The 25,461-nt window shown below is 46.1% G+C and overlaps 2 protein-coding genes across 3 annotated transcripts in view; both read right to left on the minus strand.

Annotated features, from left to right (window-relative positions):
- Positions 1-299: 299 nt before the first annotated feature.
- Mfsd2b (MFSD2 lysolipid transporter B, sphingolipid) lies at positions 300-12,597 on the minus strand. Its single transcript, XM_006981431.4, has 14 exons — positions 12,277-12,597; positions 8,808-8,933; positions 7,452-7,576; positions 6,764-6,887; positions 6,342-6,420; positions 6,114-6,250; positions 4,631-4,721; positions 4,393-4,514; positions 3,803-3,886; positions 3,462-3,542; positions 3,165-3,274; positions 2,579-2,722; positions 2,104-2,280; positions 300-973 (listed from the first exon to the last, which is right to left on the minus strand). Exons 1-14 carry the CDS (start codon positions 12,337-12,339, stop codon positions 949-951), a joined length of 1,488 nt encoding a protein of 495 aa, XP_006981493.1. The 5' UTR covers positions 12,340-12,597; the 3' UTR covers positions 300-948.
- Positions 12,598-13,545: 948 nt separating this feature from the next.
- Positions 13,546-25,461, minus strand: part of Ubxn2a (UBX domain protein 2A) — a 31,536-nt gene continuing 19,620 nt past the window's right edge. For both annotated transcript variants that reach the window (XM_076559639.1, XM_076559638.1), the window contains 4 exons: positions 25,259-25,365; positions 21,695-21,832; positions 20,743-20,901; positions 13,546-17,624 (listed from right to left, as the gene is read on the minus strand). In XM_076559639.1, coding sequence (XP_076415754.1) covers positions 17,435-17,624; positions 20,743-20,901; positions 21,695-21,832; positions 25,259-25,365 — 594 coding nt within the window. In that variant the 3' untranslated portion in view covers positions 13,546-17,434. The remainder of the gene's footprint in view (positions 17,625-20,742; positions 20,902-21,694; positions 21,833-25,258; positions 25,366-25,461) is intronic.

Consider the following 25,461-nt stretch of genomic DNA (forward strand, 5'->3'; position numbering starts at 1 on the left):
GTGGCCCACACCTTTAACCCCAGCACTCGGGAGGCAGAGGCAGGCAGATCTCTGTGAGTCGGAGTCCAGCCTGGTCTACATAGTGAGTTTCAGGAAAGGCGCAAAGCTACACAGAGAAACTCTGTTGCAAACACCCCCCTCCCCTCGCCCTTGCAAAAAAGTGGATCTCAGGTTGTTCATTGGCCTCAAACTTAATACGCAGCTGAGGCAGGCCTTGAACCCTTGATTCTCCTGTTTCTACCCCAAGTGCCAGGATTAACTGTATGCATCACCACACCCAGCTAAATTTGTGTTTTTAAAAAATATAAACCCCAGTGCATCATTCTTCCCCAAAGACACAGCCCCTAGAAAACTGCAGTTCCTATTACATGCTATTATAACAAGAATTTCAGAAGATGTTTTTACATTTATTTGTAAAAGTGACTGGCCTCCGATGGTTCTGTGTCGTCCTCTGTCTACTGACAGAAGCAGTGACCTCAATTCGTGTGAAGAGAGCAAAATGCTGGGCAAACACCTGTGTGCCAGGTAGTCGTGTGTCCTCAGTTTACCCATTCACACTGTGTCCCAGCTTTTCTATGCTCTCAGCAGGTGTCCACTGGAGACTGGGCAAACCAGGGCTTCGTCTGTTTTCCTGTGTGTGGAGCTCTGCCATCTAGCAAAGGGAGTGAGCGTACATACAGGCTGGAGGAGACAGGACCTTCCTGATGCCAGAAGGAGTCTTGGGGGATGCTTTTAGAGTCTTAGGTTTCTTGAAGGTGGAGAAGTTTAGGCTACAGGCCGGAAAGGTCTAAGGGTCAACAGGTAAGGAGGTAGCAAGTAGGGCTCCTGGAACCTGGGCTAGCCCCTTTGGGAGATGTCACTAAAGCTTCCATTTGCAAGGGGGCTGCACAGAGAGTTCCAGAAAATGCAGGCTTCTGCGTTCCCGGCTCACAGAAGTCCCCTTCATGTTCAGGCGATGCTGTAGCTAGTTCTCCTGAGAGGAGGGAAGAAGCCGAGAAGGAAGAGATGTAAGGTGAGGGTCTCCGCCCTGTCGTAGGGTGCCACGGAAGTTTCAGTGGCTGTTGCGTGTCTTGCCCGCAACTCCCCACTCCCAGGCCTACTGGAGCCACAGCCCAGGTCCTCCAGTCCCATCAGGCAAGTCCTCAACCTCTAGGCATTGTTGGAGTTGAGAGTGTGATTTCAGGGGCCCTCTAGCTGAAGGCTGATGCTATCAGCTGTGAGAAGTGAGGGGCTGCTGATAATGCCGCCTTGTGTGTCCCGTGTAGAGATGGAGAGCGACTTGTGTATTTGTGAGTAGGAACATCTGTGGGCCAGATGTGTGTTGATGTGGCAGCACACACTTCCTCATAGGTGCCTATTTGGCCTTGGGCCCTGTGCTGAGCTCCTGGGGTGAAAGGATTCATGTGCTGTATCCCCAGCTGCAAGATTCCTGCACTATCCTAGGAAAGCCAGGCAGCACACACATCCTCCATGCAGTGGGATGTATGGGAGGGGAAGGGCCAGCCCGGACAGCCGCTCAGCAGCCATGGGAGGGGAGAGCAGGAGGCTCCCAGGCTCGGGCACTGGGGCAGACCATGAGTCCACTCTCTGAGACGGAGATCCAGAAGAAGTGTGGGGAGAGGATGAGCTCGGGTGAAGGCTTCCTGCGCCTGGCTAACGTGCTGGTGGGACAGCCAGTACAGCTGTGCAAGGAGTGACTCGCCCTGGTGTGGAACTTGACGGAAGTGCAGGGCAGAGGGTGACTTGAGTCACCAGGTGTGAGGTGTTCTAGATGACGTGGGCAGAGGGCTACAAGGGAGATCTAGGGATCCCTCTCATCCCCTATCTACCCGGTAATCCAAGGAAGAAGATTGAGGATGAAGAGTAGACATGGAAGGAAATCTAGGAGCAAAGAGTGTCACTGAAGCTAAGGCAAGCAGCCCGAAATCCGATGGCTCGGCTGGTGTTAGCTGTTAGGCCCCAGCGTGTGTGTGTGTGTGTGTGTGTGTGTGTGTGTGTGTGTGTGTGTGTGTGTGTGCGTGCGCACGCGCACGCACGCACCTGCCTGCCCCTTAGGCTCGTGTACCCATGTTCAAGCACTACCCATGTACAAGCACTGCCCACCTCCTAAGGCTTAGCTGGATGGAGGTGTCCTGGCTTGGCGTCTTGGGAGTTGGGCCAGCCAGGAGGATGCACAGCCCAATAAGGATCATACAAGTGGGCACCGCACCGATGAGGACCTTGAGGGTGACCACCACTTCCTCTGCTTGCTGGCAGGCCCCTGCCTTATACCCCGCGAACCTGGAGAAACACCACACCCCTCCAACCCGTCAGCTTTGCTGAGCATGACTCCTTGGGTGAGAAGTCATAGACATGGCGCCCCCACCCTCTCCTGAAAACTGACTTCTAGCCAGGTTGGGTATGTGAAGGGCCAGAGAGGAGTCCATAGCCCCTTCCTTAGTCCTGATGATGGGGTTCCCCTACGCTCCATAGAGTGGAGACTCATGGGTGACCTCTAGGGAGGGGGTTCTGTCTCCTCCTCCACCCCCCCCCCCCCCCGACTTCTGTGCTTTCGGTATACCCCAGCCCTGGGACTGACTCCAAACTGAGGGTGGAGATGCCCAGGGCGCCTGCGCCTGATAGCTTGGTGAAGAAGACGTAGGATGAGTAGAAGATCGTCTCCACGCCTGGGCCACGCTGGTGCTGCAGCTGGAAGTCATCCACCACATCTGGCAACATGGACCTGGGGGAGGGGGGCGCATGGAGTTAGCCCTCTTCCCTTTGAAAGCCAACAGCCAGCCTGCAAGTCCTCAGGAGGGCAGAGGCCAAGTTGGAGACCTCTGCTCAGAACCAATCCACAGCATCCAGCAGGATGTCTGTGTTTCCCTCTGTTCTGTGGCTGGCTCTTTTATTTTATTTTTTTTCGAGACAGGGTTTCCTCTGTGTAGTTTTGGTGCCTGTCCTGAAACTCGCTCTGTAGCCCAGGCTGTCCTTGAACTCACAGAGATCCACTTGCCTCTGCCTCCCGAGTGCTGGGATTAAAGGCATGCCATTGGCTCCTTTTTAGGAAGGCTCCAAGGAAGGAACTGGTGGCCCCACCCAGGGAGTCGGACAGCAGGCGGAAGAAAGACTCCCTTATGGGAGGGTATGAGGCTCCCAATCCCCCGTCCCTTCATCCAGCCTACCAGGGGAGCAGCAGGGACACAGCAATGCTCACACCGGAGACAAAGGCCACCACATAGGCCACAGGCGCCGAGGGCACCGCCGCCAGCAAGATAGAAAAGGGCACCATCACCTGGGGAGAGAGACCTGTGAGCTGGTCCTCCACAGTTCCCCCGGCTTGCGGGCTCAGCACAAGCCCTACACCTGGTCCTGTGCTAGGCCCAGCAGACCCAAGGGAACCCAGGCCTAAACCCCGCTGAGCTCAGGCTCCCTGGTTACCTCCTCAGCCACCCCCAAGCCTTGTGCTTTGCTTCACTCACACAGATCCCGAACGCGGATGTCCTCTTCCCAAATCGCTGGAGAACCCACTCCCACAGCGGGGTGCTCAGCACAGCTGAGATCTGTGAGCAGACAGCGTCATCCCACAAGGGCCCTGAGGTCTACACCTTCGCCCAGACCTCAAAGCCCTTGCTCTTAGGTCGGCCACCCAACCTCAGACTGTCTGGTTTGAACCAGTAGCTAATTAACTATGAGTCTGACCCCCAACTCCACCCTCTGCCGAAAAGAGACTGAGACAAGACGGGATCGTTAGAACTCTGGCTACAGAGGTTCTCCCTCAGGCTCCCAAGGGCTCCAGCCTCCACCTCCTTGGTCCCCTTACCAGGATGGTTAGCACCAAGCCCTGGACATGGTCTTGTAGCCGGGAGGCATGTAAACAGAACAGGACCAGGTAGCTTTGTTCCACCTGAGGTGATGGATGCACAGGGAACAGTCATACGCAGGGAATTGGCAGGAATTCAGAAGTCACGGGTAAAGGGAAGGTCTCCAGTAAGGCCTCTTCACCAAGTCCTTGAACTCCAAGGATTCCCTCTCACCACAGATATAAGCGCCATTCTTTCTTGTCCCCTTTTGCATAGTTAGGATCGGATGGACTTGATTAGACTCCAGGTAATAGAGGATGTCCTCCCAGACACCATCGACTTCTTGGAACCCCAGTCACACAAGTCACACCCAGGTCTTTCCTCTCAGCCACGTGTGACATCCCCTATAAAACTAAAACCTACACCAGGCATGATGACGCATGCTTGTAAGCCCAGCACTTGCGTGGAGGCGGGAGAATCAGGAGCTGATGACCGGAATCGGCCACATAGCAAGTTTAAAGGCAGCCTGGGCTACATGAGACTCGATTTCAAATGCCTGTTTACAATAAGCACAGCCAGGGCAAATCAAAGGGCGCTCGGTCAGCGGTACCTGGACGGCCGCGGAGATGAACAAGAAGGACGCCACCAGACTCAAGTAGGGCGGGTGCCGGGAAGTGATGGCCAGCCCCGTGAAGAAGCTCAGGCCTGAACCCGAGGCTGGGGCGGAAGTGTCTGCAAAACAGCAAGGTGATACCTGGACTGGAAGAGTTCAAAAACTCACCCCCGGGAGGAGTCCTGCTCCCAGCTTCTGCCTCTCAATTCCTCACTGCACCCCCTACCTCCCATACCTGGCTGCTCCTTCACTCCTAGGCACAGCAAACTGCCACACACAGGGTAAGTCAACGCAACCACAGCCGCTGCCAGGCAATAGAGACGAGCCTGTAGGACGGGACAGAAAGGCGCTGAGGGTGATGTTTCCAGACCACGGGGGAAAGCAGGAGTACCCCTCGATGCCAGTGGAAAGCTCATCACCCCAAGCCCCAAGACGCTGGCTTCTGCTCCTCCGGTTCGCTCAGAGTTAGTCCGAAGAGCTCAGGACAGTCTTGCTTCTCTGATGACTCTTGGCCCGCATAGGGAAGGGAACATCCGAGCCACCAGAGGTCAGCATGCTTACTGTCCCATCTTAGTCAGCAAATGGGCATAGCTGCTAACTTCTCTGTCCTAGATCCTGGGGTCACAAGGACGAGCAAGTGGCCCCTCATCCGCAGTAAGGGATGGAGTGTGCGCATCCATAGCCAGTCAACAGTAGTGTGATGGATGGTGACCCGGATGAAATACAGAGAAAATAAAGATGCAATAAAGAGATGCTGATAGCCAATGAGGACAGAGGGCGCTTCTGGGAGGGGAAGGAAGGGAGTTCGAGGCACTGCCCTGGCCTCACCCAGGAAAGCACACTGTTTTCATTGTCCTGAAACTGTTGGTAATTTTGTATGTGAATTTTTTTTTTTTTTTGAGGCAGGGTCTTTGTGTTGCCCAGGCTGGCCTATAACTCACTATGTAGCCAAGGATGACCTTGCACTTGGGATCTTCTTTGCTTCCACCTCTGGGTGCTGGGATTACAGCTGCGACCCATCATTGGCTTCGATGATGCTGAAGGGCTTCAGACTTGCGGGGCAAATTCAGACTTGCGGGGCAAATCCTCTACCGAATGAGCTGTAACCCGGCCCCTGCATTCTCTATTGTTCTTGCCCATTAGTGGTTTTTGTCATCCCCACCCCCACCCCCCAAGAAGCACACACACTGAGTGCTTCGTTTATTTTGAGACAGGATTCCTATAGCTCAGGCTAGCCTTAAACTGACTATATAGCCAGAAATAGCCTTGAACTTCTGCTCTTCCTGTCTCCGTCTCCCAGGTGTACTGCCAGGCCTTGCTTGTGGCTTTGCTGTTGCTATTTGGTTGGTTTTGGCCATGCCTGGTGATTGAATTTATTTAGTACCTTATGTATGCTGGTCAAGTGCCCTCCCCCTGAGCTACATCCCCTAGTGGTTTGTTCTCTCTCTCTCTCTCTCTCTCTCTCTCTCTCTCTCTCTCTCTCTCTCTCTCCTCTCTCTCTCTCCTCCCTCCCCCTCCCTTCCTTCTTCCCTTCCAGACAGGCTTAGTGGAGAACCTGACAGGTGTTGGGGCTTGTGAGTTCAGCCAGAGAAGTGGGGGGAAGGTGAGGGCACATGCAGTAGGCATCCCCACCCAAGAGGAAGAAATGGCAGAAGAGCATCCCCTGGAGGAAGGAGTTGACTCCGCAGAGGGGGTTCCTGGGTACCTCAGACACTTACTGCGTCTGGGGAGACAGCGGTACTCCCGGGGAGCTGCACTCCAGGATCCTCACACCTCCGAGACCCATGGGCACTGGACACGATGAGTCCATGCACGGCGGCTCCCATCAGCGTCCCTGCCATCTCCATGGTCATCCCTGGAGACAGAGCATGTACAAGGTGACGCGGCGAGCTGCAGGACCTGAAAGACAGCAGCTTCAGGCGGGAACACAGCTGTGCTGTACTCACGGTATGCAGTGGCCGAGTCTCGCTCTCTGGGGCTGGGAGTGAGGATCATCGTGAGCGCCGTGTAGGGAACCTGGAAGAACTGGATGGCCCCTCAGAGATTAGGATGGCCTCGGCCACCCATACTGTCACTTACTCAAGGACTGTGTCTCCTTCCCTTGCCACTTTGCCATGCAAAAGCCAGCAGCCACCCTGTCCCGTCCAGGTTCCTAAAAGGCCCCGATCATCTGAATCTCAAAGCTAAGGGCTCAGACGCAAAGCCCTGAGCAGAGCCAGGATTGTTAGTGACAGGTTTCCAAGCACTGATGGGCAGGTCGGAGCAGTGAGTCTGGACCTACAACAAACACCCTGACTCCGAATAGAAATCCTATCTGGCAGTGGGAATCACCAGAACCAGGCCCAGCAGGGGGCGGTCACACACTTACCGTAGCCAGGGCCTGGAAGAGGCAGTAGAAGGTGGTATACCAGAGCCCACGCAGGCTGGTGAATGGGGGCAGGAACCACAGGAAGAAGTAGGCCAGGGCAATGAAGGGTATGCAGCCCAGCGCCCTGTAGAGGCACAGCCGAGTCACTATGCCCACAACACGGGGCACCAAGGACCCGGCGGGGACAACCTCACCCTGTCTCTGCCCCTTGACGGGACCCTGGAGCTGGGGCTCTCAGGGAGCCACAGAGACAGGGGGAAGCGAGGGTGATGGAAGGAGGGACATTCACTGTTGGGACTCTGGCCGGGGGCCTTGGAGGTGCCGTTCCCTGTACTCAGAACTGGGGGTTCACTTAGCGTTTGGCTAGCACATATAAGGTACTTCGTTTGATTTCCTGGAGCACACGTGCATTGTTTTTCCTCTAGGAAAACTACATGTTTCCCACCACATGAGCCACAGGCAGAGCGGGGAGCCCCGGAAGCTTGTTCAGCCCTGTGCCCACCGATGAGGAACGGACAATCCCTAAGCATGTCTCTGGACTACTGTAAGCCTCCTATTCTGACCTAGCTCATCTCCTGCACCGCACAGGCTCATCCTCTAACCATCCACAGGTATCAACCAAGACACAAGCTGTGACAGTGACCTAGGACCGAGGGGGTGGGAATCTAAGCACCAAGGGGCTGCTCACCAAGGCATCAGCCGTCCAGATCTTGTCCTTCTGCTTTTGTTGATGAAGAAGCCAGCCACAGGGTCCGCGACGGCCCCAGACACCTTCCCTCCGAACAAGGCAAGTGACACCTGGGCAGCGGGGATCTGAAACCATCAACAAGATACAGCCAAGGCTCTGCAAACCCGGAGACTACAGTCAGGCTCGCTCGCTGTGCAAAGGGGGATCTGGGAACTCATCTAGAGCTACAGCCATGGTGGAAAGGGCTCCTTCCTGGCACATGATTCCAGAAAGCTCTGAGGGACATCAGAGCCAGTGAGGAGAGGGGTAAAATCGCTGTTCTCAACCTCTGGGTCACGACCCCACAGGGGTTGCATATTGGATATTTGCATTATGATTCATAACAGTCGCAAAATCATAGCTATGAAGTAGCAATGATATAATTTTATGGTTAGGGGTCACCACAACATGAGGAACTGTGTTAAAGGGTGGCAGCATTAAGAATGTTGAGAACCAGTGAGATAGAGTTTCATGTCTCAAGGCCAGTATGTAGGCAAGGATGACCTTCAACTTCCAACCCTGTCTCTACTACTGGGAATTACAGGATTACACCACTGCGCCCATTTCATGCATGCTAGTGTGGTAGTTTGAATGTAATTGGTCCCATAAGCCCATACTCTCATAGGGAGTGGCATTATTAGGAGGTGTGGCTTCGTTGGAGTGGGTGTGGCCTTGTTGGAGGAAGTGTGTCACTGTGGAGGTGGGCTTTGAAGTTTCATGGACTCAGGATACGGCCCAGTGAGTCAGTCAGCTTCCTGTTGCCTGCAAGATGTAGGACACTTGCTTATTCCTCCAGCATCACGTCTGCCTGCATGCTGCCATGCTCCCGGCCATGATGGACGGAACCTCTGAACTGTAAGCGAGCCACCCCAATGAAATGTTTCCTTTAGAAGAGTTGCTGTGGTCGTGGCGTCTCTTTGTGGCAATAGAAACCCTGACTAAGAACCAGACAACCACTCTACATGTTGAACAATCCCCATCTTGTTTTGTTTCGAGACAGGGTCTTTCTCATGTAGCCAAGGCTGGCCTCAAACTAGCCATGCTTCCGAGCCTGGGTTTGAACTCCCGACCCTCATGCCTCTGCCTCTCTACCGAAATGCTGGGATTACAAGTGTCTGTCGCCGACATTCGGCTATGTTCTCATTTCCCTAGGACAAGCAGGATGTAAGGAGTACCTTTGAAGAGATTTCCCTCCATGGCCTTTTTATCCTTGCTGTCAAACTTGGGGCACAGGGCTAGCTACCAAAACCAAAGTGGCAGCGTGGGTGGAGAGGAGGTAGGAAGACCGGGGGGCCCCGGGCTGCTGCCCATGCTCACCTGTGCCACATCGAGCAGGAAGGGCTGCAGGTAGAAGGCCGAGGCGCTGGAGGCCACCTGGTTGGGGACTCCACCAATGCCATAGCACACCTTCGTACAGACTGACAGGCGACCGGTCCTGTTGTCCTGGGGGAGACACAGGAACTAACCCCTATCCCTAGAGACACAAAACAGCTCCCCACACCCCCAGTGACTCTCATAAAAACCCTCGATTCCCTGATGGCTTGGGGACCCCTCAGCGGCCCCAGCCTCATTTTGACCCCAGAGCATCCTAAAGGGAAGTGAGAGAGGATTAAAAAAGCAGAATTCTAAGCCGTGACCTCTGAACCATTCCAGGGGGGAAGTTCTTCCTTGCACACTGCCCCCATGCTTCCTGCCACAGCCACTTTCTGTACTGAGTCAGTAATCAGAGTGAGCTGTGGGGCCCTGTAGGACCCTGAATAAATCCTTTATGTTTCTAGGCCCTGTTTTCCTCATCTACCAGATGCAATTGCCTGCCAGCCTCACAAGGTTGTCATGATGGTTGACCCGAGACATTGGCTCTGAGAGTCGATCGTTCAGTGTTTGGGTTTATTTTAAACGTGTGTGTGTGTGTGTGTGTGTGTGTGTGTGTGTGTGTGTGTGTGTGTGTTATGCATGCTCCACAGCACACGTGTGGAGGTCACAGTTTGTTCTTTCTTTCCATCATGGGAACTCTAGGTATCGAACTCAGGTCATCAGAATTGGTGGTGGGTGTTTGCCCACTCAGTTTTCCAATGTTTGTGACGTTTGCCAGGCACCTGTGGAGTCCCCGGCATCTGCTGTGATGGGGATGTGTACCCCATAGACACCGGCAAACCTTACCCCTTTTCTTTTGGGAAGACTGTTTATCAACCCAGCAGTATCACAAAATAGTGAAGAGCCTGGAACGTGGACTATCGCCGTCCCTCAGCCATGCAGCAGAGTCGCAAACATTTGATTGCCACAGCCCCACGCGGCCCAGACACGGCTCCTTGCTGCTGTCCCACTGTGCAGCCACCTCCCCACCCCATTCGCCACATGGCATTAAATGACACTGGTCTTTGCTCAGTGGCTCGGGCCACACACAACCGTGGCCATCCTCGGTTCCTGTCTTTTCCAGTTCCCCTGCCACATCTGTCAGGTGAGCCTCTAAGTGGCGCCTCTGCTGCTAGTCCACTCCCCAGCGGCAGCCAGTGCTCTTCGAATGACATCAGTCAGACTCTGTCTGCTTAAAACCAATAACGTGTCTGTCTTTATTGTCTAGTAAAAAAGCCAAGTCCTCCAAATGGCCTACAGGAATCCCACTCTGATCCCACTCCCCCGCTTCCAATGGCTTTCTTGGTGGGAGGTTCTTATTGTCCAAACGCGTTGAGACTGTTGCTTCCTCAGGGCCTTTGTGTTTCTGTCTTCTCTAGAAGGTTCTTTTGTGCCTTTCAAGAGTTGATTGCTTGCCATTCAGGTATGAGTTTAAATGTTCCTTTCTCAGAGGCATTCCCTGACAACTTGGGTCTCTGAATCGCCCAGACTGTCTGGTATATTCTCATTTATTCCTATTTCTCCCCCTGACCACGTAAGCTGAGAGCATAAATGTTCTCCCTCAATGTGGTGCCTCTTGTACCTGGGCATACTGTAGGTGCTTAATATATGTTTTTAAAGCAATACATGGCCAGGAGGACACTGTAAAGTACTCTATGTTCAGATAATGCTAGGAATCATTTTTTTCATCCTTTGCCTGGGGACGGAAGCAGGATAGAAAGCTAAGACTTTGTCCATTTCAGTATCTTGTAGGCACCACAGGCAGGCTACATGGAAGGGAAGGTCTTCCCAGATAAGGTTTATCTCCCACTTCACACATGCTTCCTACCCCAGTTGAGAAACCGCTCTCAATGCTGGGTGCATTCTTTTTCTGATATTTGTGTGAACATTATTGCAACTTCCAGAAACGCTTAGTTGGCAGAATCCAGCGTGAGTGGATTCCCATCCCATAATGAGTTTCTTGTTTCCCCCTAAATGGGCCTGTAGAGGTTTTAGATAATAGAGGACCAGCCAAACAAATTCCAAAAGAAACTGAGATGATACAGTCTTGCGGTCTTCCGAGTGATCATTTGGTTGCCTTACCCCATCAGTCCATGGAATCTACATTTGACACACTGACAAACTGGCTGTGTGATCTAGGCAGGGCTAGCCTTGCTGAGCATCAGTTTCTTGACAAGCAAAATGCAGATATATACGCCCCATAGCGTTAGGATAATTAAACACTGATGCTTCATGGCAATCTGTTTTTCTTTCTTTCTTTCTTTCTTTCTTTCTTTCTTTCTTTCTTTCTTTCTTTCTTTCTTTCTTTCTTTCTTTCTTTCTTTCTTTCTTTCTTTCTCTCTCTCTCTCTCTCTCTCTCTCTCTCTCTCTCTCTCTCTTTCTTCTCTCTCTCTTTTTCTTTCTTCTTGCCATTAATATATCACCTCAATTCCCTGAATTTTTCTGGAAAATGAGAGTTCCCCAAAGGGCCCTCTACCCCACTCCAGTATAGGAGAAGTCTTACCATGATAGACAAACCCTCTGAAACTGGGCTACATCTTTACTCATCCTCTTTTCTGATTGTTAAGATTGTTAAGGTCTTACTATGCTTCCCAGAACCTCAAGGAATCTTCCTGCCTCCGTCTCCCCAGCCAGGAACTGGGATTTCAGGCACCAGGGGTCTCCCAGTTGAGGGGGTGCCTCTTTCTTTTGCTCTGAATTGCCTGACTTAGTAAACACCGAGTCAAGATAGGGGATGGGGGGGGGGGGGCGGGAGGAGGGAGGAGAGGGGAATCTGTGGTTGGTATGTAAAATGAATAGAAAAATCTCTTAATAATAATAATAAAAGATAGGGGATGGAGGTGGTAGTCTACTGAAGCCGTAGGAACACCTTGCCAGTGGAACTGAGGTAGGTTCTGAATAGAGCACGACACAGCCCGAGGCTCTTAAGCCCTCTCTGGCATTGGCACCAGTTTCAACATGAGCCCCAGCTCTACCCATGAAGAGAACGCAGAGGGTCTAAGAAGACCTTGGGTTCCCATCTACCCTCTCCCCATACCTCCAAAGCCCCCTGCCTGGGCACCCGGCAGCGGGGCAGGGGGTCGTCTTTCTAAGGAGAACTTGGTATCTGGGCAGCACCAGGGTTTCAGAGGCAGGCTAAGTCCATCGGAGCTGCCTTGAGTTTGGGGAGGGGAGGCAGCCCCCTTACCAACATCTGCCAGGGCTGAAGCGGTGGCCTGGGATCAGGACACTAGAGACCTGGTCCTTCCTGCCTGCCTATTTGTTACTTCTCATCAGGACTCTGGGTGCCATCCTGTTTTCTCTAGGGTGTTCCAGAGCCACCAAACTCTGTACTCTGCCCAACATCTGGATAAAGGGCTGTGGCAGGTGCCTGTCTTCCCTGCCCATGGGAGCGCCGAGCAGCCCGCTTCCCTCTCGCCCTCCTGGCGCTCACCGAGCCTGGCTCCTGGGTGTGAGGCTGTGCAACCGGAGCCGGGGTGGGTTCGTGAGACGACATCTGCAGGCTGCTTGTCTCTGACTGTGGCAGCGCTGGGCGCTATTGCCCGAGGGGTGGGTCCGGCCAAGTGGGCGTGGCCGGGGCGAGCAGGCAGCCGGCAGCCGGCCAGCCTCAGCAGCTTGGGGATACCCAACACCTCCAAGTTTGTGGTCAATCGCCACACACCTGGGGATTGCTGCCAAGCCCTCTGGGACGATTTTTCTTTTCTTGGCAAACTTGTTGTAGACAGAAACTCTCAGCTAACCCCACCTTGGGTGAAAGCCAGCAAATAAATTTATTCTTTAAATGAAGCAATACACTCCACTTGTTCAGACTAAAATTATAGCTGTACTTCAGGCTTTCAGTACACAGTTCCCAGGCTTTCCTATAGGTAACTGGTAGGTATGTCTGTGCAACCAAGTCCTGGCAGATGAGTTAAGTGTAGTGTGTGCAATATTCCAGGAAGTGCTTTAAAAGACTAAGGACCAGCCGGTTGGTAGTGGCACTCCTTTAATCCCAGAGGCAGAGGCAGGCAGATCTCAGTGAGTTGGAGGCCAGCCTGGTCTACAGAGCGAGATCCAGGAAAGGCGCAAAGCTACACAGGGAAACCCTGTCTCGGAAAAAAAAAAAAAAAAAAGATACACAGATGAACTCTAAGGACATAAAAACATGCTCATGCTGGCTGTGGCTGTGTGCGGTCTTTTTTAGAGACAGTTTCTCTGTGTAGCCCTGACTGTCCTGTAACTCCAATTGTAGACCAGGCTGGCCTCGAACTGCCTCCCGTGTGCTGGGATTAAAGGTATGTGCCACCACGCCCAGATGGAGTTCCTTTTCAAGGAGATGCAAATTTCTAAAATTATATCCTGGTTGAATAATATAGTTGAATACATTTAAAAAAAATCAATGACTATTTTTTTGTGTGTGTGCCTGGCGGTGAAGCTATCTTGAGATCCCACATCAACTTATATTGAGATTATCTTTAGAAGATCTGTATTTTATAACTTTCCATAATGAGTATGAATTATGAGTATGGATTGTCTGTGCCAAAACAATTTAAAACAAATGGCAAAGAACAAGATATAAATGTAATGAGTAAGCCACTTCTAACTGAGGATTCAGTGTGATAAGCAACTTTTTACCAGAGTGGTTTGTTCTTTGGCAAAGAAAAACAAAGGAGTGTATTAATAAACTTCCATGCTATGTCATGAGAACAAATACGACCATTGGATTGGTACTAAAATATCACTTTTTCACATTTCTGAGCATGAAAATGACATTGGTTAAAGAAAAGGCATCTAATAAATAATCACTGATTCTCAAATTGAATGACTTAGCCAAATAAAAAAAATGACAAAAGCATTCACATGTACTATTTTATAACAAGTGTAAATCATTTAACAAACCCTTTCAATGAACAGCGTTTTAAGAGAACAGTTCATTTAACCATTAGCAAAATACCACATCAAAAATATATTAAGGCACTAAAATAAATACACACATATTGAATTGTCAATGTATGGAAACATCATGACGTGAACTGACTGATAAAGTAAGATTATTTTAGCTTTGAATGCATAGTAATCTAGCTAGCAGATTCAGATGTGTAAATCAGACATGTACTTCTGAACTTCCATCTTATCCACAAGATAAAGGACTAGTGACGGATTTGAAGCAATGACTTGGGTCAGATTGCATTCCACGCCTAAGATGTTCATTCGTTTCAGGTTTTGCTTCCCTTGGCCATTTATGCTTCCAAAGTCAACCTGCAGTAAGAAGTCTAGCAACTTCACAACTTCTGAATTTTCAAGTAAACAGCTTTATCAGATGATTATCATCAAGAACATGATTTACACTAACATTTTCACAGTTTAAAAAAAACACAAGTTATTGCTGATGACTGTTCTTCCTATTGGAACTTCCCACTGGCATGTACTCTACAAGATACACAAGAAACCCCCTGTAGCTTCTGGTTAATGAGAAACTGGAAAATCCACAAAGGAGGCTTTTTTTTTTTTGGTAGATACATGAGAAACATTTCTGTGAGAGGCCTTTCATAAATTACAACTATGCATATAGAAAGGTTTCATAATAGGCCTATATGAAACATTTCCTTAGATTCCTGACCATATTAACAAACAGAAGTTTTTGCCTATATCTGAAAGATAAAATTATTGATTTTACTATCCTAATTATTTCTATTTTGCTAAAGAGGGCTCTGATATTGCTATGTAAACATTATCGACAACAAATATTTAGTTTTTCTATTATGTACCTGCTGAATTCCTAGGTTAAGGGCAAAATGAAAATGCTCTCCTTCATCCTCTATTCCACACCGTCCACCCAAAAGACAGGGTGTGGTATGTGGAAGGCTGGAGCTAGGGAAGAGAGCATCTTTAAAACAGGACTGCAAAAGAAAGGGCTGATCCAGGACATCCAGTTACGCACACGGGTTCCCTCTTGGCATTCCCTGAGCCTTAGTTAAAACCTCACTCACACTGTCCAGTCCTGCCTCATCTGTGGCTGAGCGCCAAGGCACAGGCTACATCATGAATGGTTCAGCTTAGAGAACAGCCTGAGTAAACCTGGGAAAAGGGCGCAGCTAAGCGAGGTGCAGAGGCTGCATTTTGGTGGAGTGGTTCACTGTCTGTGCTGAAGCACACAGCGTGGACTCCACAGGACTCAGGCCTGTACAGAACTCCTGCAGCGTGACATTAACTGCCTATGAATCACTCGAGATGCCCGATGGAGCTGGCACCATCTCAGACACGGTGAACCGTGTTTGTGGAAGGTGGCAGGAATGGACTTCGTTGATTTAAGACAGTCTCATTCTGCAGCCCAAGCTGCCCTTGACCTCATGGTAATCCTTCTGCCTCAGCCTCCGAAGTGCTATGATCACAGGTGTGGGCTACCATGTTTGGCCAGGTATTGGCCCTTTGGAAAGGACTCCCAAATGACCCTCTGTCAGAATGTCTTTCCTAATCATGTAGTATTACGTTTCTTTTTCACTCTCACCAATGAAAAAGGCTGTCTTCTAGAGGCTATAAAGTGAGTGATACTACAACATAGTGAATACAGGAACAGGTGAGACTCATTTATATTCATTGTCAGACAAACTTTTGGGAAAAACACATCACCTTTCTCAAGAAATCTTTTCATGCTTTGGAAATTATTATTTATCTAAATCTTTAAAAAAATTAACGTATGTATATGTGTTTTTCCTGCCATGTATCACTTGAGTGCAGTACCCACAGAGGTCAGAAGAGGGAGCTGGATGCCTAGAATCAGGAGTTACAGGTGATTGTGAGTTGCCGTGTGGGTGCTGGGAATTGAACCTGGGTCCACAGCAAAAGCAGCCAGTGGTCTTAACTGCTGAGCCATCCCTCCAGGATTGAAAAGTTGTTACTGTAGAGACAGGACTTTGCTATGTTCCTTAGGCTGATCTGAATTCCTGGGCTCAAGTGACCCTCCCCTCTCAGTTTGGTGTGAGGGTGTGAGCGACAGCTACAGGGCACGCACCACTGTGGGCAGCTTGGAAGTTATTATTTTTAAAGGAATAAATACTTGAAAGCTTTGAGGTTTCCCCCACACACCCCACAGGGTTTCTCTATATAGCCCTGGCTGTCCTGGAACTCACTCTGTAGACCAGGCTGGCCTTGAACTCAGATCTGCCAGTGTCTGCCTCCAGAGTGCTGGGACTAAAGGTATGCACCATCACCTGGCCAAACTTTTTGAGTTTTTAATACTATTATACATATAACTCACATAAAAGGTTTATAGCATACATCCAGCACCCTATGGATACTGTTGCTGGTATGGGCCACTTAATCCTTGCTACAATGTATACTTCACTTTTGTTTTTATTAATTTTTATTTATATTTTCATTACTTAAAGTTTAATTCAATAGACCATTTGCAAAATAGTTCACTCACATAAAAGGTTTATAGCATACATCCAGCACCCTATGGATACTGTTGCTGGTATGGGTCACTTAATCCTTGCTATAATATATACCTCACTTTTGTTTTTATTAATTTTTATTTATATTTTAATTACTTAAAGTTTAATTCAATAGATCATATGCAAAATAGTTCATTTAACTTATTTCCAAACACAGGGATTTAATCTGAAAATTGAAACATAATTCGTTTTCAGTTAAAAATATAATACACTAAACATGTTTTCCTAGAATGTTTACACAGGTTTACTGTGATATGAAGTAGAAAATGTGTACTTTTTGTGAATTTAAGAAACATTCACAAATATGTAATATGATAAAGTAGATTTTAGTTGAGTGGTGCAAATGAATGGCTAATTACAAATGTTAGCTAAAATTAAATTCCTAGTTTTTGGGGAGAAAGTAGGAAGAGAATCAACTGTGGTTCTTGGAGAATTTTTGTGAGTGCTTTTACATTTCATATTTAAAGTTTTTTTTTTTTTTTTAATTTGATGGGGATTGATTGAATCTGGGGTCTCATATATGCTTGGTAAATACTCTACCACTGAACCCATCTATCTCAGTCCATAAAATTACATATAGAAGGTATAGAAAAGTGTGTAGGCACATTAATACTAACATTGTACTAAGCTACACAATTTTATTCCTAAAAGATTATACATCTTAGATACTCTTGCTAAATTAATACTTGAATATCTCTTGTCATCACAGAGTGAAAACTGAGAAGCTGTGAGGGTTAGGTATAGGCAATACAATAATAACATTGATGCTTTTAACATGTCATGTACAATATTTAATGTATTGCTATTTAAAAACTGAGAGAGCTAACATTTATATTAATATTTGCTATTTGGAAATAATGTTTCAATGCTAATACTCTACTAATTTAGACCACATGAAGATTAATTATATAGCTATTTAATATATCATGTTGGTTAACTAGTATTTGAAGATACACATTTTTTTCTGAGTGGCCTTTGAGAAAAGTGCATTAACTGTGGTTTCCAGCCATACATTACTCTCCTAACTTGTGATTATTTAAACATCCTCCTAAGGAATTAGTAGCACTCAAACCACAAGCTCAGGCAAACTGACTTCTGTCTCCCACTTCTGTCCACTTCCAACCATCATTTCTCTCAGTCTCTCAAAACTCAAAACTATCAGAGTTTTCTAAAAGGCTCCGCAGTTTGCTGGAGTCTCTGAATGATTACAGCATTCTGTAAATCTGCTTCTTCCAATGTCAGTGTCTCATCCAGAAGTCTGAGAAAAGGAAGAGCCGTTGCCAGGGCAAAGGGGGGGCTTCTCTGAGATCCTTGGTATTTTTCAATGAAGTCTTTGATGTGGCTCACCCTGCAAAATACCACAAACTATTAATTTATGAAATCAACTTGTAGTATAGGTATTTGGATTTGTTAAAATAGAGACTAGAGAAAGTTTTGTATGGTATAACCAGTCATTTGTTTATTTGTTTTTTAAAGCAGTGCTTGGATTACAGGCCAGTGCTAAGTTTACAGATATGTGACACCATGCCCAGTTTATGTGGTACTGGGGATTGAACCCAAGGCTTTGGGTATGCTAGGCAGGTCCTTTACCATCTGAGCTACACAGCTACATCCCAAGCTCCCTATCCTTTGGGAATGAACCCAGAGGCTCAGACATGCTAGCCAAGAACTCCTACTAGTCAGCTGAAGCTCAGGTTCTAGGTGACTTTTAAATCTGATATGTGCACTCGCGTGCGTATGCACTCTGCCAACTGCGCTACATCTTCAGCCCATAATCATCACACTCTTGAATGTCCATCAGTTAGTTCAACTCTGTGGGTTTTTGGTTTTTCCAGTCAGGGTTTCTCTGTGTTCTCTGTGGTCACATGTGCCAGCTGTGCAGTGGTACAAACTTTTTTTTTTCGAGACAGGGTTTCTCTGTGTAGCTTTGCGACTTTCCTGGATCTCACTCTGTAGCCCAGGCTGGCCTCGAACTCACAGAGATCCTCCTGCCTCTGCCTCCAGAGTGCTGCAATTAAAGGCATGCGCCACCACCGCCCGGCTTTTTGTACTTTTTAATGATGGCGATTAAACCCAAGATTCTGTGCAAGCATTGAGATACACCTTCAACCTGTTATAAAATCTATTTTTTCAAGACAGGATTTCATGTAGCCCAGGCTGTTCTCGAACCTGCCATGTAGCTGAGGATATGTTTGAACTTCTTTTCTGATCCTCCTGCCTCTACTTCCTAAGCTTGGGATACATGAGATCCTAACTCAAAAACAAATGAACAAACAAACAAAAACTGTACAAAAGATGAGAAAAAATGCCTGGGATCCAGAGAAAGTTCAAGGCCTGCCTGGCAATTTGGTGGGAACTGTCCCAAAGTTAATGCAAAGTAAAAACAGGCTAGTTCAGTGGTAGAATACTGGCGTAAAAAACAAAAACAAAAAAACCAACCAACCAACCTACCCTGAAGAAGAAACGTAAACTTCAAACGCTGTAATTGTGGGTGAAAGCACTCACTGCCAAACCTGACAGCCTGACTGAACTCCCAGGACTCAAGATGGAAAGAGAACAGATTCTCAGAAATAGTTCTCTGACAGCCCCACCCACGCAGGGTGCGTGTGTACTCCCTACCTCAACACCCACTCACACAAGACAGACAGACACACAGACACACACACATACATACACACATACATATGTACATAGAATGTAAAAAAACAGAGTGAATATCAAGGCCATTCTGATCTATATAATGAGTTCTAGGCCAGCTAGGGTCACATGGTAAGTTTTTGTTCCGTCTCAAAATAAAAACAAACAAAAGAACAACAACAACAAAAACCCAACAGCAAACAAAACAAACTATTCAGAAAATACAACAACGCACTCTTATACACACACAAACACACAAAAAGAATAAAAAAAAGATTCAAAGTCAAGGGCAACAAAAGCAGAAAGATGGCAGCCCTAGGCCCACCTCCTTGGGGGACTATGTCTGTGTCACTCCAGTTGGGAGATGTCTCAGTGGGCACTCGCACTTGCTATGGAAACCCGAGGAAATGAATTCAACCTGCGGAAACCATGGAAATGTGGAAGGAGAGAACAACTTCACCAAGCTGTCCTCTGCCTGCCATACCTCCTCCCCATCACATACACACGCACACAGCAACGAACAGACTTTAAAAGACATCCCAGAAAAAGAGAACCAACACTCCGATGGGAAAAAAGAAAGTCTAAAGCTTGGTATGGTACACGGCATGACTACAATCCCAGCCTTCAGTCTGAGGCCAGCCTGAATTACACAGCAGGATATAGAATAAGACCCTGTCTCAAAAAACAAAACAAACAAACTAACTAACAAAAAAACAAACAAGCAAAACAAAAAAGCTGGGCAGTGGTGGCGCACGCCTTTAATGCCAGCTCTTGGGAGGCAGAGGCAGGTGGATCTCTGTGAGTTCAAGGCCAGCCTGGTCTACAAATAGAGTTCCAGGACAGCTAGGACTGTTACCCAGAGAAACCCTGTGTTGAAAAAAATGAAAAAAGATAAAAGAAAAAGAGAAAGAAAAACAGACCAATGAAACACAGACTGGAGAGTCCAGAGTAGATGCAGGCATCTGATTTAAAATGGACACCGTGGGAGGTGAGAGGATAGACAGACAGACAGTCTTCTGTACACACAGAACATGGCCAGTGGAGTCTAATACTGAGTAACACAAGGGAACTCTTACTCAAAGGAGACTGCCCCTTAGGCCTCTACCTTTGCTGTGAGGACAGGGCCAGCTCCTTTGATGGTTTAAGAAAGTGGGAATCAGAAGGAACAGACCCAGAGGCAGTGACCTGCAGAGCTCCCTCAGAGGAACCTGCAAATGAGCGCAGATGAGATCCACAAAGTCATTCCAGGAAACACAGGAGAAAGAGACTTCCAAACAAGCTTACTTAACTGTCAATAGCATTACAGTGAACTTGTTCTATACCTTTTGTTTTTGAAACAGGGTCTCACTGTGCAGCTTTGGCTGGCTTGACTCACAGAGATCCACTGCCTCTTAATAATACCCTAGACTAAAGATAGTGGAGTCTAAGAATCCAATGTTGATTGACACATTAACCTTAAGAGAGCTATTTCTTTAAAAAAGCTTTCATAAGGCTGGGCAGCAGTGGCGCATGCCTTTAATCCCAGCACTCTGGAGGCAGAACCAGGCGGATCTCTGTGAGTTCGAGGCCAGCCTGGGCTACCAAGTGAGTTCCAGGAAAGGCGCAAAGCTACACAGAGAAACCCTGTCTTGAAAAACAAACAAACAAAAAACAAACAAAAAACAAAAACAAACCAAACCAAAACAACCCCCCGCCCCCAAAAAAAACCCCAAACCAAAACAAAAAAGCTCTCATTAGCTCAAAAACCAGTGTCATCTAAACTCAAAAGAAGAAATAAAATTTACAGTTGGAAGACAATCAGTCAAGTGCAGCAGAAACAGAAGACTGACCTATGAGAAACATTAAATCTCTGGACAGTCCTTTCCCCGTTGGCCAACCAGATCTGGATCCTGGTGATGGGCTCCAAGTTGTTCAGTGAAACAGCAGACAAAGCACTTTTATTCTCAACTTCGATACTCTTTGCTTTAGAAACGATTTTTGGTGTAGCACTAAGAAAATCCAAACAACAAAGTCAGATACAAGTTTTCTCATAATAAAAATTATACTTAAAATGAAGCTCGGTTTCTAGGAAGAGTTTTATAAGTCACAACTACTCCTTCAGTAATAAATATGTTAGTTATGTTCACAACATATAATGTTCTAGGATCAAATGAAATTAGGCACACCCAGTTGAACTGTAAGCATACAGATTGACATGTAAATTAGCATCACCTGGGGGACAGGATGAATCTCTAAAAGAAATTACTTTCTCTGCAGAGGTTAGCCCTTGAGTAATCAAGGGGGAAAAAAGCAGAGTATTTTGAAAGGTACAGCTAGAAGTTTCTATATGTATATGCCTTCCCACTACTAGTAAACGAAAACAAGGGACTGGCTATGCTCAGTGGGTAGAGAGCTTGCTTAGCATACCCATACAACTGAGCATGTGCTAAACATTGTAATCCTAGCACTAGGGAGGTGGAGGCAGGAGGACCAGAAGCTCAAAGCCATCCTTCGATATATAAGGACATATATAAAGACTCTGCCTAAAACAAACAAAGCAAACCAAGACCAAAACCAAAACCAAAACCAAGACCAATACAACCTTTTAAAAAAAAAGTCTCATTTGGGAGTTAGGGATGTATTTCAGTAATAAGTATTTGCCTTACATGTTTATGGGCCTTAGGTTAGAGCCCCAACACCAGAAAAAACAATCATTTTTAGCAGGAGAAATATCAAGTTCTATATGGTTAAAATAATGAGAAAATGTCTGTCATGGAAAACACAGACAAGAACCGTACTTACCTTCCTAGTCTGTGACCCTGTCCTGAGAAGGGCTGGAACACGGGCTTTGTAGACACACATACTTCATTTTTTTTATCTTCCACTTTAACATCCACCTCTTCTTTATCAAAAATTCCCCGTAATTCTGAAGGTAATTCCCTTCAAAAGAAAAGAAAATGATAAAGCTCCTGTTTGCCCTTTCTCTGAAATACGCATTCCATATGCCAAAAGAACTACAGGATTTGTATTAGTATAATGTATGGTTAAGGAGGTAGCGTAGCTGGTAGAGCACTTGCCTAGCATGAGCAGGCCTTGGATCTTTATATACCATATAAGCAAGGCATAGTATAGAAAAATGTCTGTCGTCAATCAAACCGTGAAGGGGAAGATGAATAGGAATCTCACTTACACAACTTAAGTAAAACATAGCTCTCTGAACAGATGAAGATAGGTTTCTTCTGTATCCCAGAACCTAATCAGTATTTATATGTATAGTTCAGCTATTATTTGGTTTAAAAGGGCTTATTGGGAAATGTTATCATTTTTACTATTTTCTATAGAGAAAATATTTTACTGTTTAAAATAACCCTGGACTTTTTAATTGTAACCTGTTTTTATGTTCAGGCTATCTGTGTATTATTTCTCCTGTAGTTGTACATAAAATGTTTTTACATAAAAAAGGAAAAATACTATAGAATATACAAATTCATAGAGACAGAAAGATTAGATTATCTCAAAATGGAGAAGAAAGGAATATAGAGCAGTGATTTCCTAAGTACAGAATCTCTGTTTTGTGAGATAGAAAAGTCCCACAAACAGACAGTAGTATCAGGACATAATATCATGAATGTAATAAGTCAATACAATTAATGTAATTAATGAATATCATAAATATAATTATTGAATGAATACTGCAAATGTAATCAATGAACACCACAAATGTAATTAATATGAGTGTAATTAATGAATAACATGAGTGTAATTAAAAAAATAAATGAAAAAAAAAAACTTAGCCAAGGACTAGAGAGATCAGCAGTTAAAAGCACAGTCCACTCTTCCTGAAGACCCAAGTTTGGCTCCAGAACCCACGTCAGGTGGCTTACAACGTCTCTAACTTCAGTTCCAGGGGATATGATGCCTCTGGCCTCTGTAGGCATCTGCACACGTGTATAAAATGCACCTACCCCCCCATGCATGTAATTTTTTTTTTAAAAAAAATTATAAACAAAAACTTAGTTGGGCTAAGTAATCCTAGCATCTGAGTGGTAAAGACAGAAGGGGAAGGCGCTCAAGGTCACAGTCAGTAATGAACTTGAGGTCAGCCTAGGCTATATGAGACCTGATATCGATATCTCCCCCAAACCAATTAATTTATACAGGGTTGTGGGGGTGTAGCTCAGTAGTAGAGTACTTGCCTGGCTTACATATAGTTCTGAGTTTAATCCACAGCCCAGCAAAACAAAAAATAAAACAAAACCAACCAACCAACAAACAAACAAACAAGCAAAACACTTACATAGGAATATATTTTTAACAGCTGTAAATATGAAAATGACCCAAACATCTAACCACTGGTAAACAGACAAACTGTGACATCTTACTATGTAGTCCTGGCTGTCCTTGAACTCATAGAGATCTGCCTTTATCTGCCTTGATTAAAGGTAAGCACCACCATGCCTAATAAAATGCTTTTTATAGTAATAAAAGTTAAATAGTCTCAATTGCCAAGAAAAATTAGTGTGTGGGTATGTGGGTATGTGTGTATGTATGTGTGTGTGTGTATATACATATATATATATATATATGAATAATAAGTTATCATTGTGAGAATAGATATATTCAAAGAGCTCATGATGGAAAATTAAAAACTGGTTTATAAATAAATATATACATGTTATATATAAATCATGTTTATATTTATATGTTTATAACATGTTTATATGTACATGTTATATATAAATGCCAACAAAATGAGATTTTTTTCACTTTCACAGGAATGAAAATTCAACAAAAATGTTAATTGCAGCTATTTCTGAGTAGTAGAATTATTGGTAATTTTCAAGCTTTTCTTAATGCTTTAAAGTACTTTTTAGGGACTGGTGATAGTTAGTGACTAGCACGTATGCATGGAGGCCTGGGTCACACCAGAAGTTCAGGCTCCACGCCAATGAGATGGCTTAGTGGGTAGACACTTGCCAGTGAGTCCGATGACGTGAGTTTGAAACCCAGTAGAGAGAGAGTTGACTCCTACAGGTTGGTTCCTGATATCTACACATGCTCCTCCATGTATTCCAACACATCAATAAATAAGTCGCTGTTTAAAAAAAGAAGTTCACCTTTATTCCCAGCACTGAGGAGGCAGAGGCAGGTGGATCTGTGAGATCAAGGCCAGCCTGCAGAGTGAGTTCCAGGATTGTTAGGGCTACACAGAGAAACCGTCTTGAAAAAAACAAACAAAAAAAGAAGTTCAAGGTCATTCTTTACTATGCTGAGGTCACATGGGCTATGTAAGACAATGTCTCAAATAAAAACAATACCGATTACCACTCCCCTCAAAAATGCTTGGATTTTCTAGACAAACCATGTATAATACTTAGATTGATAATTTTAAACTTTATAATCATAAAGATAAAATGACTAAACATGGAATAACAAAGAAGACATGGCATTAAGGAGTAAGTGGCAAGACTGTGGTTGATCAGAATTCAAATTCCTAAACTTCAAAATTATAGTTGTAATCTGGGCTTATTAGTGCATTCCCATAATCCCATTTGAGGCTAACCTGGTCTACATAGTACACTCCAAGTTACCCAAGATTGTGTTCTGGGACCCTATATCAGTAAAACAAAACAACAACAAAAATTAGTTATGGCTCCTTAAGAAAAAAATAAAAAAAAAAGGGGGGGGGCATTACAAGCCAGGTGTGATGGGCCACATCTTTAATGCTAGCACTAGGAGGCAGAGGCAGAAGGATCTCTGTGATTTCAGGGCCAGCCTGGTCTACAATTCCAGGACAGCAGGGATTGTTACACGGAGAAACCCTGTCTCAAAAAATAAAAAACAAATAAAAGGGCACTGGGGGTGGGCATGGTCACCCATGCCTTTAATCCCAGCTCTCAGGAAACAGGATGGCAGACCATTGTTAAATCCAAGGCCAGCCTAGAGGGAGAGTGAGAGGGAAGGGGTGGGGGGTGGGAGGAAGAAAGAGAAAGATCAACTGAAGCTAGTTGTGGTGGCTTATACCTTGGATTTCAAGGCTAGCAGAGACTAAATGAGCTGCTGTTCAAAGATTTTACATTTGTTTACACCTGTGTATAGTATATGCATGGGCAGATGTCCTTGGAGGCCAGAAGAGGCCCCCAAACTAAAGCAGCCAAAACTCTTAAACCATCTCTCCAGCTCTGGCTGTTATTTAAAACAGACAAACAAACAAACAAACTACACTCCCCCACCCCCGAGGAAAGAGATGTGAATTCACAGAAGCAACAGTATGTCGATGAATGTATAAAAGGGCATAATAATCATTACAAATGATTCTTTCACATGAAACATGCCTGAAATACCCTTCTACTATATCCTGCTTACCCCTTTTTGATGGAGTTCAGAAACTGCTGACTTGCACCATCAGAGTAACTTCTAAAGTCATCATTGACTGTGAATCCATTTTTCCACAATTTTATATTTACATCTACCTACAAGGCAGTAAAGAAAGGAATGCATTGTAAGAAAGGCTGACCTCGTGCTCACTAAATAGCCTAGGCTGGCCTTGAACTCCAGATCCTCTATCT

The sequence above is a fragment of the Peromyscus maniculatus genome, chromosome 22 (genome assembly GCF_049852395.1).
Source record: "Peromyscus maniculatus bairdii isolate BWxNUB_F1_BW_parent chromosome 22, HU_Pman_BW_mat_3.1, whole genome shotgun sequence".
In the NCBI taxonomy this organism is placed as follows: Eukaryota; Metazoa; Chordata; class Mammalia; order Rodentia; family Cricetidae; genus Peromyscus; species Peromyscus maniculatus.

Bases quoted from the DNA above. Each gene is read 5' to 3' on its own strand.
- Mfsd2b (XM_006981431.4), bottom strand. From the start codon at position 12,339: ATGTCGTCTCACGAACCCACCCCGGCTCCGGTTGCACAGCCTCACACC. The intron at 6,421-6,763 runs GTAAGTGTGTGA...GGGGCCATCCAG, and splicing joins TCTTCCAGGCCCTGGCTACG to TTCTTCCAGGTTCCCTACAC. The intron at 974-2,103 runs GTGGGCAGTGCT...CCCTCCTCTCAG, and splicing joins ATCCAGCTAAGCCTTAGGAG to GAGAACTAGCTACAGCATCG.